Source organism: Lithobates pipiens, unplaced genomic scaffold (assembly GCF_037356315.1).
Source record: "Lithobates pipiens isolate NorthernLeopardFrog02 unplaced genomic scaffold, aLitPip1_a1.2 Scaffold_22, whole genome shotgun sequence".
Classification (NCBI taxonomy): domain Eukaryota; kingdom Metazoa; phylum Chordata; class Amphibia; order Anura; family Ranidae; genus Lithobates; species Lithobates pipiens.
In genome coordinates this window covers 171,217,226-171,231,082 of record NW_027507784.1, presented here as the reverse complement: position 1 = coordinate 171,231,082, position 13,857 = coordinate 171,217,226, and the positions used below count along the sequence as shown (strand labels likewise).

At 42.4% G+C, this 13,857-nt stretch overlaps 1 protein-coding gene across 1 annotated transcript in view; it reads left to right on the top strand.

Moving 5' to 3' along the window:
• LOC143924362 (aldehyde oxidase-like) overlaps positions 1-13,857 on the top strand; it is a 306,571-nt gene that overhangs the window by 140,017 nt on the left and 152,697 nt on the right. Inside the window, exon 14 of the mRNA XM_077448642.1 lies at positions 12,596-12,780. Within this exon, the coding sequence (XP_077304768.1) occupies positions 12,596-12,780 (185 nt within the window). The remainder of the gene's footprint in view (positions 1-12,595; positions 12,781-13,857) is intronic.

Genomic DNA, 13,857 nt, shown 5'->3' with positions numbered 1-13,857 from the left:
ATGCAGATCACTATCTTTATCTAAGAACTCCACCGGTTCAGTGAGGATATAACCCACACTGTAAGGAATAATCGTTTTGAATAGCTTCTTTTTTTTTTGCATCCCGGCTGTTCACACTAGTGCATGACGTTGGGCAAGAAGGCGTACAATCCCCGTGCGCAACAGCACTCTTTGATCACATATCCACTGCGCAATAAAGAGCAGAAGAAAATGGCTCAAAAAGGCGCTGGTTCACCGCCTGTACAGTCTCCTATAGCTGCCAGTGGTCCTCCGGAGGAGTCTGCATCCGCACAATATAACAGGGAGTTCTCCCCTCAGATCACAAAAGCTGATTTGGACTCCATGATTTACGAAAAAATTGTTGACAAATTACAATGTGAACTCCAAAAAACAACAAACACACTCACGCAAGAAATAGCAACCGTGGGAGGCGTTCTAGAAACCAAACATGATGAGCTATTACTGGCGCACAACGATCTTAGAAAGGACTTTGAACTTTTAAAACTTTGAAAACCACTCATACTTACAATCATTAGTGGAAGATTTGGACAATCGAAACCGAAGAAACAACTTAAGGATTCGTGGTATTCCAGAGTCAGTAACCGATCTAATGCCAGCAGTTTCCAAGCTGTTCCACAATCTCCTTCCTGATTTACCTCCATCTTCATTTGCTTGTGATAGAATTCATAGGGCCCTGCGTCCTAAACCACCCCCAGACAAACCTTCACGAGACATCATTTTATGCATGAAAGATTTCATCACAAAAGAAAGCATATCAAGAGCATCCAGAAATATGCATAACATTGAATTGGATGGCACAAAAATTCTAATTTTTCCAGACATCTCGCAAGCTACCTTGGAAAGGAGACACAGAATGATGGAGATAACGTCGGTACTACAATCAGCTCATATTAGATACAGGTGGGGTTTTCCATTTAAATTAAGAGTACCACATAATGGTACCACCTACACAGTCTTCAACATCTCGGAATGTAAAAGTCTCCTTGTGAAGTTGGGTCTCCTAGATCTGGGTTCATTTGCAAGACCTCCCACCACTCCTCATGCTTCACCTATCTTGGCCACCCCAGCCATGCATCGTGATCAAAGAAGATGGGAACCATCATTCAGAAATTTGGATACCTGAAGATAAAGCTGACACTTACCTGTGGCAGAAAGTTTACCTCACTTCTGTTGGAGGAGAAAGAGGGGAGGTGAAATTTTTTTTTTTCTCTTTACTTCTCTCTTTTTCGAAAGGTTCAAAGAACAATTTTTACAGTTCTAAAAATGTGCAAGTTTTATAGTTTGATTGACTGTGTAGAGTAAACATCCGTTCTACACCTTTAAAATGTATTGGGTTGGTATATAACAGTTCCTTCTATATGAACTTATGCATTTAACTTTTTTCTTTTTCTTTTTTTTTATGTTGTGTTTTCTACAAATTTTCAACATATGTTACAGCATGCACTTATATTTTTGTTTATAGAATCCTCGCTTAGGCTGATTGGCTCCGCCTCTTCTAGTTTGTCCCCCTACTCACAATGGACCCCCAAAAGCATGGTTGAACTAGTGGAAACTCTTCTGCGACTGATCCTGCTATCCATTATTTTAATGATGGAGGCTCCATTTGTGAGTAATGGACAGTATTGTCCATAACAATATTATTTTCGGTCAGGAGGTGCTTCTCAACCTAACCCCCAAGCTATAATTAATATTTCTCATAATTATACTAAAATAATTTATTTTTACAAAATTTTGAATAGGGCGAACAAAAACTCTCTATTTTACTTAATGCAATATGATGGAAAGGCATTGTGCAATGCAGCACTGTTATTATCTATGAGTTAATTACTTCTAGGGTTCTACTGTTCAGGTACCCTGTTCTCCATTGTTCACTCGTATAAGCACAATATGTTATTTGATATAGAAACATCAACAAGAAAATACTTATGCAGGATACTGATGTATATTTTGATATATTTTATATATGAAGATATTGATGGCAACATAGTGATCACCAAATTTTTCTCTATCTCAGGTAATTCTTAGTTTCTAATGTTAATGGTGATAACCATATTACTAATACCACACTGACTTTGCTACATGCTCAACCCTGGGCTTTGTGATCCATTACCTCTACCTCAAAACCATCATCGCTTTTTAAAACCAACACATGGGTTGATATTGTGATTTCTCAAAATGCCCAGGGCATTAATTCACCTCACAAGAGAAAGAAGGCTTTTCGCCACTACAAAAGATTAGGAGCTGATATAATATTAATGCAAGAAACCCACTTTGCAACAGACATCTGAGATGTTTTAGCTAACATGTTCCTTCTTCCCAAACCAAATAAAGACCACTCCACCCCTCAAAACTACCACCCAATATCAGTCATTGACAATGACTTAAAAATATTAGGCCATATTTTAGCAGGCAGATTATCTGCTGTTATCTTCCCATTAGTTGATCCTGATCAAACAGGCTTCATTCCTAACAGACAAATAACAGACAACATACGACTGACCACAAATATCATTCAAGACTCTAACATACATTCCAAATCCACACTACTACTTAGTCTTGATATACACAAAGCTTTTGACAGCGTTTGTTCATCATATCTTGACACTCTACTCCCCAAATATGGCATCAACAATGAATTCCTACGTGGCTTTAAAGCTCTCTATCGCAACCCACAAACACGTATCAAACTCCCAAGCAACAACTCTGACTTTTTCCCCCTGACTAAAGGTACAAGACAGGGTTGTCCCCTCTCCCCTCTACTTTTCGCCCTCGCGATAGAGCCCCTTGCCTGCATCAGAAATAACAGAGACATTAAAGGATATTTTAAAGGATCCAAAGAATACAAGCTGAGTCTCTATGCGGATGACGTCCTTCTGTTTATAACTGACCCTCTCATCTCCCTACCCAATATAACTAAAATCCTTGACATCTTCCATGACCTGACAGGTCTGGGTGTATATCTATCTATGTGCTCCGCTTTGCCAATCAATATTCCCCCAGCCTTAATATCTTCATTTAAAGACAAATTCTCATTCAACTGGCACGTTGATTTTTTTATATACCTAGGTATTCAGATTACACCTTCCTATAAAACGTTATACCAAGCAAACTACCCTCCCTTATTTAACAATATTAAAAATCTACTTAAACTTTGGTCATCATACCAGATTTCATTCTCCGGCAGAATAGTGGCCGCAAAAATGATGATATTACCCAAACTTTTTTTTTTTTAGAGCCCTTCCTCTTATTCTACCAAAAAAAAAACATTAGACTATTTACAGAGAGAGACAAACAAATTCATTTGGCAAAACAAGAAACCCAGATTTAGTTATTCCCTTATGTTTAGACCCCAAATAAAAGGAGGCCTCAGCATTCCCAACCTTTGGCTTTATTACCTATCGGCTAGATTCACTAAATTAGCCCAATGGTATGCCCCTTCACCCCAAATCCCTTGGCTCTGGTTCGAAGAAGAATCTATCCTATCCTACAATTTACAAGGACTTCTCTGGTCCAAGGCTATCCCACCACAAAAAATAAGAGCCTTAAACCTCATAGTCACTCACACCCTCCAATTATGGAACAGACAAGTCTCTAAATTTAAGTTATCCTCTAACACTCCCCCCCGGCTTCCTTCCTAGATGACCCTCGCCCCCCCCCCCCCCCCCAGATAGAGCTCAAGATCAAAACTTACGAATTACTAACGAATTGGAAGTTGCATAACCTAACACATTTAAAATCGCTCTCCCACAACAATTTATTCCTCCACTTCACCAGACTACAAACAAAATATGATCTCTCACCTACTGAACTAGAGAACTATTCAAAAAATAGGCAATTCTATAAGCAATATTACTCACTTACACACCCCCCTATACAAAATTTGAGCAAATTTGTATCTCCTCCCCTCGTGATAGAAGTTTAATCTCCCAGAATACATAAAAGCCTAAATGAGACCAACATGCCTGAGAAATCACTTTCCATGCTACAATGGGAATCATATTTAAATACCTCATTTACTCTTGATCAATGGGATACTATTTTTGTAAATATCCATAAATGTACAAAGACAACCTCGATCAGAGAATCAGCCATCAAATTGCTCTATAGATGGTATCTTACCCCTGCTAAACTTAACTCATTTTATCCCTCACTAACCCCACTCTGCTTTAGGGGTTGCCCCACCCAGAGAACACTTTTACATATCTTTTGGGATTTCCCCCACATAAAAAACACTTGGCACAAGGCTAGCATAATAATAGAAAAAATATCAGGTAGAAAAGTTTCTCTTATACCCCAAATTTGTCTTCTATATTCCCCTATACAGGATATTCCAATGTCTAGCACAAGGCTAATCCACACATTCATCAGCTCCATTCATTGGGCCATAGCCTTTAATTGGCGCTCCACTACGGTACCTTGGCCACAAATTCTAAACCGCATGACGAACATCAAACTTTTTCAGAGAATTAACCACACGTTACATGATTCTATGTCTCTTTATCAAAAAAAATTTGATTTTCTGGGATACCACCTCTCTGGTTTAGAATTTTTTTTACCTCCTCTTCTTAACACATATGTAATTGTTGTTTTTTTCTTCTCTCCACTACAATACTCTTGATTGGCCTGATTATAACCATATGCATTTCTCCACCTGAATAAGCACAACCCTTTTTTTTCCTGTAGAACATTCACTGTTAAAGATATTTGTATACATACCTGCACCACCATTGTAATTTTTTATATACCTTGACCTTTTCCATAATAAAAAACGTTTGTAAACAAAAAAGAAATTTATCTCAGATGACAAAGATTTCTCAATCTTTGCTTGGATTGGAGAAGATTTGGAAAGGCACACACCTCTCTATAAATGGCCTCACAGCTGACAATGCATGCTCATAGCTTCCAACTCTCCCTGATTTTGAGGGACTGTCCCTGATTTGGAAATTCCTCTGTTCCTCTTTCCTCCTCATTTGTCCCCCATTTTGGTTTGAATATAGTACCAATATTTAATCTTTCAAAAAGTGTTTCACAGTTCTAAACCATTCATCCAGTTTCTACTTTTTTGCATTGGTAACTGTCCCAAACCAGTATAAAGAAATAGTAGTAGTATAAAAAAGCATGTGGGGGATTACCTAATATATTTTTTGTATAATTCTACTTTAAGTGGGCATGGCAGGAAGTGTGTCCTATGCCTACATACTTTTGCTAATCGGTGTCCCACTCCCTCATTCCTATTGCAAAAGGTTGGGAGGTATGCATGCTGTATCAAAGTAAAAGCCATGAGGTCAAAGAAACTGCCTGCAGAGCTCAGAGACAGGATTTTTGCAAGACAAGGCTGCAAAAATTGTCCTCCTGCACTGAAGGTTCCCAAGAGCACAGTGGCCTCCATAATTCTCAAATGGAAGAAATTTGGCACAACCAGGACTCTTCCAAGATCTAGTAGCCTAGCCAAATGGAGCAATCAGAGGAGAAGGGCCTTAATGAGAGAGGAGACCAAGACCACTCTAACTGAGCTCCAGAGATCCTGTGTGGAGATGGGACAAAGTTCCAGAAAGACGACCATCGCTGCAGCCCTTCACCAATCTGGACTTCATGGCAGAGTGGCTAGACAGAAGCCCCATCTCAGTGCAAAACACATGAAAGCCTGGTTGGAGTTTGCAAAAAGCGCTCGAAAGACTCTCAAACTGTGAGGAACAAGATTCTCTGGCTTGATGAAATCAAAATTGAACTGTTTGGCCTCAATTCTTAACATTATGCCTGGAGGAAACTAGGCACAACTCATCACCTGCCTATCCCAACAGTGAAGCATAGTGGTGGCTGCATCATGCTGTGGGGTTTTTTTCAACAGCAGGGACTGGGAAGCTGGTCAGGATTGAGGAAAAGCTGGATGAAGCAAAGTACAGAGATATCCTCAATGAAAACCTGTTCCACAGCACTCAGGACCTAGAGTGGCCCAGCCAGAGCCCTGACTTGAACCCTATTGAACATCTCTGGAGAGACCTGAAAATGGCTGTCCACTGAGTCTCCATTCAACTCCAACCTAACTGAGCATGAGAGGATTTGAAGAATGGAAGAAAATCCCTCAATCCAGGTGTGCAAAGCTTGTCGCGTCATACCCAAAAAAGACTCAAGGCTGTAACTACTGCCAAAGGTGCTTCAACAAAGTACTGAATAAAGGGTCTGAATACGTAAGTACATGTGATATTTCAGTTTTTTCTTTTTGTATTTAAAAGTGTTTGAGATTTTTGAACAAAACGATAAAGAGAATGCTCTATTAAAAAATTATTTCCATACAATAAAAAAACTGTCATATAACAACATAAAAGTAGTCATTGCAATATAAGAAATCTACTGTAGGTAGAAGTACATGGGAGGGGAGTATAACAAGCATGTCGATCTTCGACATTCATTAAACACACAAGACTTGTAGTGGTGCCCCCGTGGGGTTGCTGCGTGTTCTAGCTCCACACATCAACCTGCTTGGTCAGACATCGATTTCAGGCACACTTTCTCCAGTCAATGAACAGTCTTTTACTTGTTTTTGTTGTTTTTATTTAGGGGATTAAACTTGAATGGGGAAAAGGGACATGGGATGCCCAAATGATGAATCTTTCTTAGTTGAAATAAAGTAGTTACCGTATTTGCCAGCGTATAAGGCGGCTGGGCATATAAGACGACCCCCTACTTTTCAATTTAAAAAGTTGGTTTTGTGCTGTACTCACTGTATAAGACGACCCCCTTATGCAGGAATTCCATATGTTCAGAAACGAAGTTGGCGCTGGGTAACATGCTGTCTCACAGTATACATATAGTATACCGCCCTTAGCCAATCACGGCAAGCTATGCATTCTATTATTGCATACAGTGCCTGCTCGGATTGGCAGAGGCTGTTACATCATCAGCCCGCGCCTCTGACTCTCACAGCCAATCCGAGCAGGCTGCAGAGGTTGTTACTCCAATCCGAGCAGGCGCTGTATTCATTAATAGAATACATCGCTCGCTGGGATTGGCTCAGCGGTGTATATTGTATGTACAGTATACAGTATTACCGCACACTCGGCGAGTATCCGGAGGGCTTAAAATCCAGCGGACGGCTGACATATGATAACCCCAGCTTTATATCCGGCGTATAAGACGACCCCAGCTTTTTGCTCATTTTTTTTTACTGTAAAAGGTCGTCTTATACGCCGGCAAATATGGTATATCTAAATTGACAGTCTCCCAGCCTCACATCTCCTCCAGCACACTATTTGAGATCACTTGCTTTCCTCTACTGTCCAATTCTAGATTCCTGTCACCATTAGCACATGTCTAGGCCTCACTCTGAATAAGTCCCAAAATTTTCCTAGTAGCCATTTGCAGGCAGGGGTCTGCAGTCCCCTTAGTTGTAGCAACCATTTTAGATGAAAAGAATAGTTGTGCTAATAGATACTTGGTGGACTACTAATCCCAGAAAGTAAGGTGCAAATCCTGCCAACCCTCCGGGCTGCAGCAACTTGACTTCACAAAACAACAGTCTCGCCCTCTTGCTTCAAATCCAATTACTGGCATGGCCAGAGCTTCTCACTGTGCTTCTCACTCACTGACCCCAGCATGGATCCCTCCTGAATGACTTTCCCGGCAGTGCTCCCCACTGTCCTCCTCCTGCTCCTGTTCCAGGACACCTCTTAATGACCATGTAGAGAGAGAGACTCCCTCCCAGATCCCAAGCTCCAGGCCTAAGTTCACTCCCATCATTCAGTTCTTCCACCCGACAAATCTTCCCCCAGCAGCCTGACCATGGGTATATATAGGAGGCCTGCCCCTTGCCAATCCTAGTTGGGAATTGGTCAGGGCTCCCAAATACACCCCATGTCACTCCAGCCCTCTGCCGTGCCTCTTTTCCAGAAACATTTGGAAACAAAGGAGGCGCCAGAAAGCTGAAGCACATGTCAGTCACCTGCAGCAAAACTAAACCACTCCCCCAGTCCCAGATCAAAAACAAACAGGCCTAGAGCTAGGCCTGCCTAAATTTAACTTCACTGCCAGTACTAACAAAAACACTACTCTAGCACCTACCTACCTAAGCTAGAGGGTGCTACAGACTCATATTAAAAACGACTCAGTGTCTCAAATTGTAAGATACACAGTATCATCAGGAGGCCAACAGAAGTATAACCCGGCCAATTAGGAGCTGAACCTAGTGTGACAGAAAACATGTTTAGGTACACCTTGCAAGTGCCAGGTAGGACTACCTTTTGCCTTCAGAACTGTGGCGTAGATTTAACAAGGTGTTGGAAGCATTCCTGAGAGATTTTGGTCCATATTGAAATGATCACATCACAAAGTTGCTGCAGATTTGTCAGCTGCACATCCATGATGAAAATCTCCCATTCCACCACATCCCAATGGTGCTGTATTGGATTGAGATCTGGTGACTGTGGATACCATTGAAGTACAGTACAGTGAACTCATTGCCATGTTCAAGAAACCATTTTAAGATGATGTGAGCTTTGTGAGATGGTGCATTATCCTGCTGCAAGTAGCAATCAGAAGATGTACTGCCGGACTCAGAGCGGCGCACTTCAGCTCTTTCCGCCCCCACTCAGCTCTTTCCGGACACTGCATGCATCTTCAGCCACCTCCGGGCCTGTGCACATCCTTTTCCGCCCGACTTCCCCCGCCCCCCTCCTCTCCAATGGTTCTTCGGCTTCCTCTGGAAAAACTCGGCTATCTCAGGCAGCCTCTGATCGGAACGATCGCTGTGAGTTTAAATGAGTCGGAGCCACCTGACAGCAGTCAACAGGCAGAGAGGTACCCGGAGCAGACGAGGGAGGCCAAAGGATGATGGTGCTGCAGGAACCCATCCAAGAATGTGACGCTAACTAAAATAACATCAAAATAACATCAAATATCCATTCAGTGCAAATAATGATTCAAACAATATTCAAAATCCAACGTACCTAAAAGTTAATCAAAAGTGTCAATTAATATTGAAATGTGCAAAAAATAAATGCATAAAAATATTTACAGCAAAAAATGTATATATAAACCATGCTTATAATCAAAACCATTGTAGCGCCAGCTCCTGAAGAGCATGCGCTATATGTTTTAAAAGTTAATGTTACACCTGAACTGCAGTTTGGTTTGGGTATAATTGTTCCAAATTTGGGTGGGGTGTTCGGCCTGGCCAAGGGGGGCACTGTCTCTTCTGGCAGGCATGGAACCACAGTCTGGTTGGGTGTTTAAGGTTACTTTCTCTCTGAGCCCGTCCAGTGGGAGTGTCACTCTTGCTGTGCTTTCTGGGAAAGGGTACTTAAGATGCAGATGTCACGTGGTTCAGGGTTACGGTCCAGAAGTATGTTCTGACTCCATGGTCCTGGTCCTCCCGACCAGCCCCCAGGAAGGCTATGGCCTGGGGTGCGGATTTACCCGACTTTATGTCTTGGGGTTGGCTAGCCCGAGGCAAGGAAACTAAAGGAAGGATTCCGAGGTGGTTCGGTGCCGTCTCCGGTCGTGGAGAGGCCCAGCAATATCCAGGGGAGGACTCTTCAGAAGAAGGCCATGTACGGGTTGGCTTCTTAGCAAGAGCGTGGTGAGGCTGAGGGACCTAAGTGAATCCAATCTCGTGGGTATCGCCAAACCGGCTGAAAGATCCAGGTATCTCACGAGTGTTTACAAGTCCTAGTTTACTACATGTTCTACAACAACGTCTGTGGCAGAGACTTATTTTTACATGTTCTACAACAACGTCAGTGGCAGATAGGGATGAGCTTGGTGTTCGAGTCGAATGCACGTTCGACTCGAACATCGGCTGTTCGGCCTTTCGGCGAAGCCAGAACTCTGTGGGCCGGTTGCGCCAAATTCGTGTGGCGCTCACGGCCCACAATGCACTGCGCCATTGCAGTGCATTGCTGGCTCATGATTGGCCAAGCATGCACTGTGACCCCGCATGCTTGGCCAATCACAGCGCCGGCAGCGAGGAGAGCCATGATTGGCCACAGGCAGGGTAAAAAAAGTCAGCTGGAGCCCACACACAGGCGGATTGTCTGGCGGACTTGAGGAAGTGAGATGAAAAAAGATGGACGGCAAAACAAATTATACAGGGGTGATAACCCTTCCCTATGTTTTCCAAAAAGCTTAAAAATATTTTTTTTGACTTGAGCTACACTTTAAAAATGTACCAGTTCAAAATTACAAACAGATTCTACTTAACACAACAAACCTACACAGTCCCTGTCTTGTTTGCACCGCCTGTTCTGAGTATATAGGGCCTAGGGGCCCCACGCCTTTCCTTTTTTTAATATGGGTATGGGGTTCCCCTTAATATCCATACAAGACCCAAAAGGGACTGGTAATGGGCAGAGGGGGGCTACCTATGTCATTTTTCTCAATGATTTTCATCCATATTGCCGGAACCAGAGATTACATTAAAACCGCAAGCAGTTTTAAATGACTTTTTTTCCATTAAATTTAATTTTCTGCAGGGACTGTTCTAAACATGGGAAACACGTGACACTTCACAGGCATACTATAGACACCCCCCAGGCACGATATTCAAAGGAATATTTCACTTTTTTTTCACTCGTCATTAAAATCAGTGCTCCAGAAAAAACGTCAGTTTTTAAAAACATTTTAGGCATTGACCCATGTCCCCTGGGGCTGGAGCCAGGTCCCCAAACCCTTTGTAGGACAATATCTTGCATATTAGCCATTAAAATTAGCACTTTTTATTTCGAACATTCGAGTCCCATAGAATTCAATGGGGTTCTAAAGTTCGCACAAATTTTTGGTCCGTTCGAAAGTTCTGGTGCGAACCGAACCGGGGGGTGTTCAGCTCACCCCTAGTGGCAGAGACTTGTGCCTGATTTAAGCACCTTGTTGGCTGCTAGGCCTTGTGAGAGAGGGACTATCCAACTTGAGTGAACATCCAGTTGTGAATGGCTATTCTCTGGATTTAGTCAAAGTAAGCAAGTCCTTAATTATTGACTTTGACACTAAGAGTACCTGAACTTTCCTCCTAACCCTCTGATCCTATTTTTAAGAGACTATGCGTTAACTACATTTTTGCAAATAAAAATCCCTTTATGCGGATCTGTCGTCAGTCTCTAAAGTTACCGGGCCATCTACCACGGGAACCCCTATACGCAAATCGAGGTGAAGAAGGTAACGGTAAGCCCAATCAAACCAGCAGCTCCTTCGGGGGTTAATGCTACACCATTATATCCAAACTATGTTCATGGTATTAAAGTGCAGAAAATATGTAACAAAATGTGCAAATTAGTCTCTTTGAATGTGTGTAGAGAAAAAAAACTGTGCAAAATATGCAATTAAAGCAGTAAGAGTAGAGTGCCCTAGTGCAAGAAAAATAACTCTGGGTAGTGTGATCCCACTTGTGAAAGGTCGAAGCAAGTGGGATCACGCTACCCAGCAGCACGCTGTCACTGTTGCTAGGGGTTTCTCCCTTCGCCCAGTCTTCCTTCTGGGTTTGGGTGCTCCTTTTGTGTGGATAGCAGGGCAGTGATGACGTCACTCTCACACTAGTGCACAGGATATTGAGAAATTAAAGTGGGCCAGTTTGGATGAAATCCAGGGCCAAATTGTTGTCCCAGTCCAGCATTGGATACTGTTGCCTTTCTAATAAAAATATTGCAGAGAATATAAGAGAACACAAAAGGTGGAGTAGAAAGAAGGGGAGAGCAATGAAGGGAGCATCACAGCTGGAGCGAGGGCTCTTATTTCTATCTCAATGTACAGGAGCCAGATATTTAATTCAGGGGTCCAAATTCTTGTGAAATTTTAGCAATATTATTGTGGAGGGTGCAGGTTACTATTTCTAAATCTCCAGAAGTGACTCTTTCACAAATTAGATTCCGCTATTTCTAAGTGGCCTAGGCGGTTAATTCTATATATTCTTTTAGCAGCACCTGCAATAGCACAATGCCAGAAACAGGTAGTTGTACACATGAATTATGTTGAATCCAAATTGAATTAGATTATGATGAATGAGTGTAAAACACTTCTCATTGATTTAAACCAAGTGTAATAGTTAAATAGACAGTAAAAAGACATTGCAGCTAGTCCCAATAGTGGGGCTGCTTCTGGATTCACAGAGCATGATGATGTCACAAACTTTGACTCCTCCCTACATGTTTCGCTACAAAAAGCATCTTCCGTGCCCTGTTATTCCAATTATTTTTTTTTTATAAAATTCTTTTTATTATTTCGTCATAAAACTTATACAATACAAACAGTGAACACCTCAACTGGAGGCATTCATCCGGCCGGCCGCCGTTAACTAACAACGTACAACTAGCTATCCCCCCAAAAACCCCCCCCACCCCCCCTCCCCCCCTGGTCACAGCTCGATCATCTGACGGATTTATCCGTTGTCTGACATCACCCTAGCAAGGTATCCTCAGTATCATACCTTCAGTTGTCATACTCCCCCAGATGTGATACAGAAGTCCTGTTATTCCAATTATAATAACAATGGCCAATCATGAGGGGAGTTAAACTACATATCTGAAAATATATAGCATGAATTAGTATGTAAGCAAATGGTCCTATGCTAATTTTGGTCTTTTGTCTGCAGTGGGAGATTGTGTCCGCCTTTAGACAAGCACAAAGAAAAGTAAACTCCGCAGCCATAGTAGTGGCAGGAATGCAAGTTCTTTTTCAAGAGAAGTCAGATGTCATTGAAGATATAAATCTTTACTTTGGAAGTGTCAGTAAATGTACAATACAGGCAAAGAAGACTAGAGAGGCACTAATCGGAAGGTTTGTATTATTGAATATTGATTATTAAGCCTATGACGCTCCACAGGGGCTTTGATGAAGAAGGTCCAATGAAGCAGTGCAGGGGGACACTCCACAGAGGAAGTGGACTGTAAAGACCAGAACCCACTAACTCTAGGGTTTCATGAGCAATTAAATATCTCTGCTACTGGCAGGTTTAACATTTTTTTGGCAGTAACCTCATGTACAGCAAACTGAAATCAATATGCTGCTAAAGGCACAATCCTCAAGTGGTACTCAAATCATGGGCAATTGGTTGATGTTTCATAATACAACTATATTCAAAAATCGAATTATTAAATACGTTTAATTTCCACCAATGTTTAATATTGATTTAGACCGCATGGTGTCAGTAGCGCAGTGGACAGTTTCAGTAGAGCAGTGGATGGCGTCAGTAGGGCAGAGGATGATTTCAGTAGAGCAGTAGATGGTGCCAGTAGGGCAAAGGACAATGTCAGTAGAGCAGTGGATGGTGTCGGTAGGGCAGAGGGCAATATCAGCAGAGTAGTGGGCGGCGTCGGTAGGGCAGTGGACGGTGACGGTAGGGCAGTGGACAGTGTCAGTAGAGCAGTAGATGGCATCAGCAGGGCAGAGAACAATTTCAGTAGAGCAGTGGATGTGTCGGTAGGGCAGTGGATGTGTTGGTAGGGCAGTGGACCATTTCAGTAGAGCAGTGCATGGTGTCAGTAGGGCAGTGGATGGTGTCAGTAGTTTTTATTTTTTATTCATTTTTGCAATTTTTTTTATTCTTTTAGGAGTCCTGTTGGGGACCTTTGGCCAAAGAGAGCACATGGGAAGGGGGAGGGGAAAAGAGAAACAAGGACAGGAGAGGCAGCGGGGGAGGCATTTACTGGAACCAATCATCTGGATTTTCCTCCTGCAGTAGATGAATGCCGGTGGAAGGGAGAGGAGGAGAAGCTGCTTTTCAGCTGTTGTAGGAGGAAAATACAGGGGATCAAAGGAAGACCGGTATATAAGAGAATCTGAATTCCCAGCAAATGACTGGGGATTCAGATTTTACCCCTCCACCCTGGTGCCCTAAGCAGCCTTATGCTGACT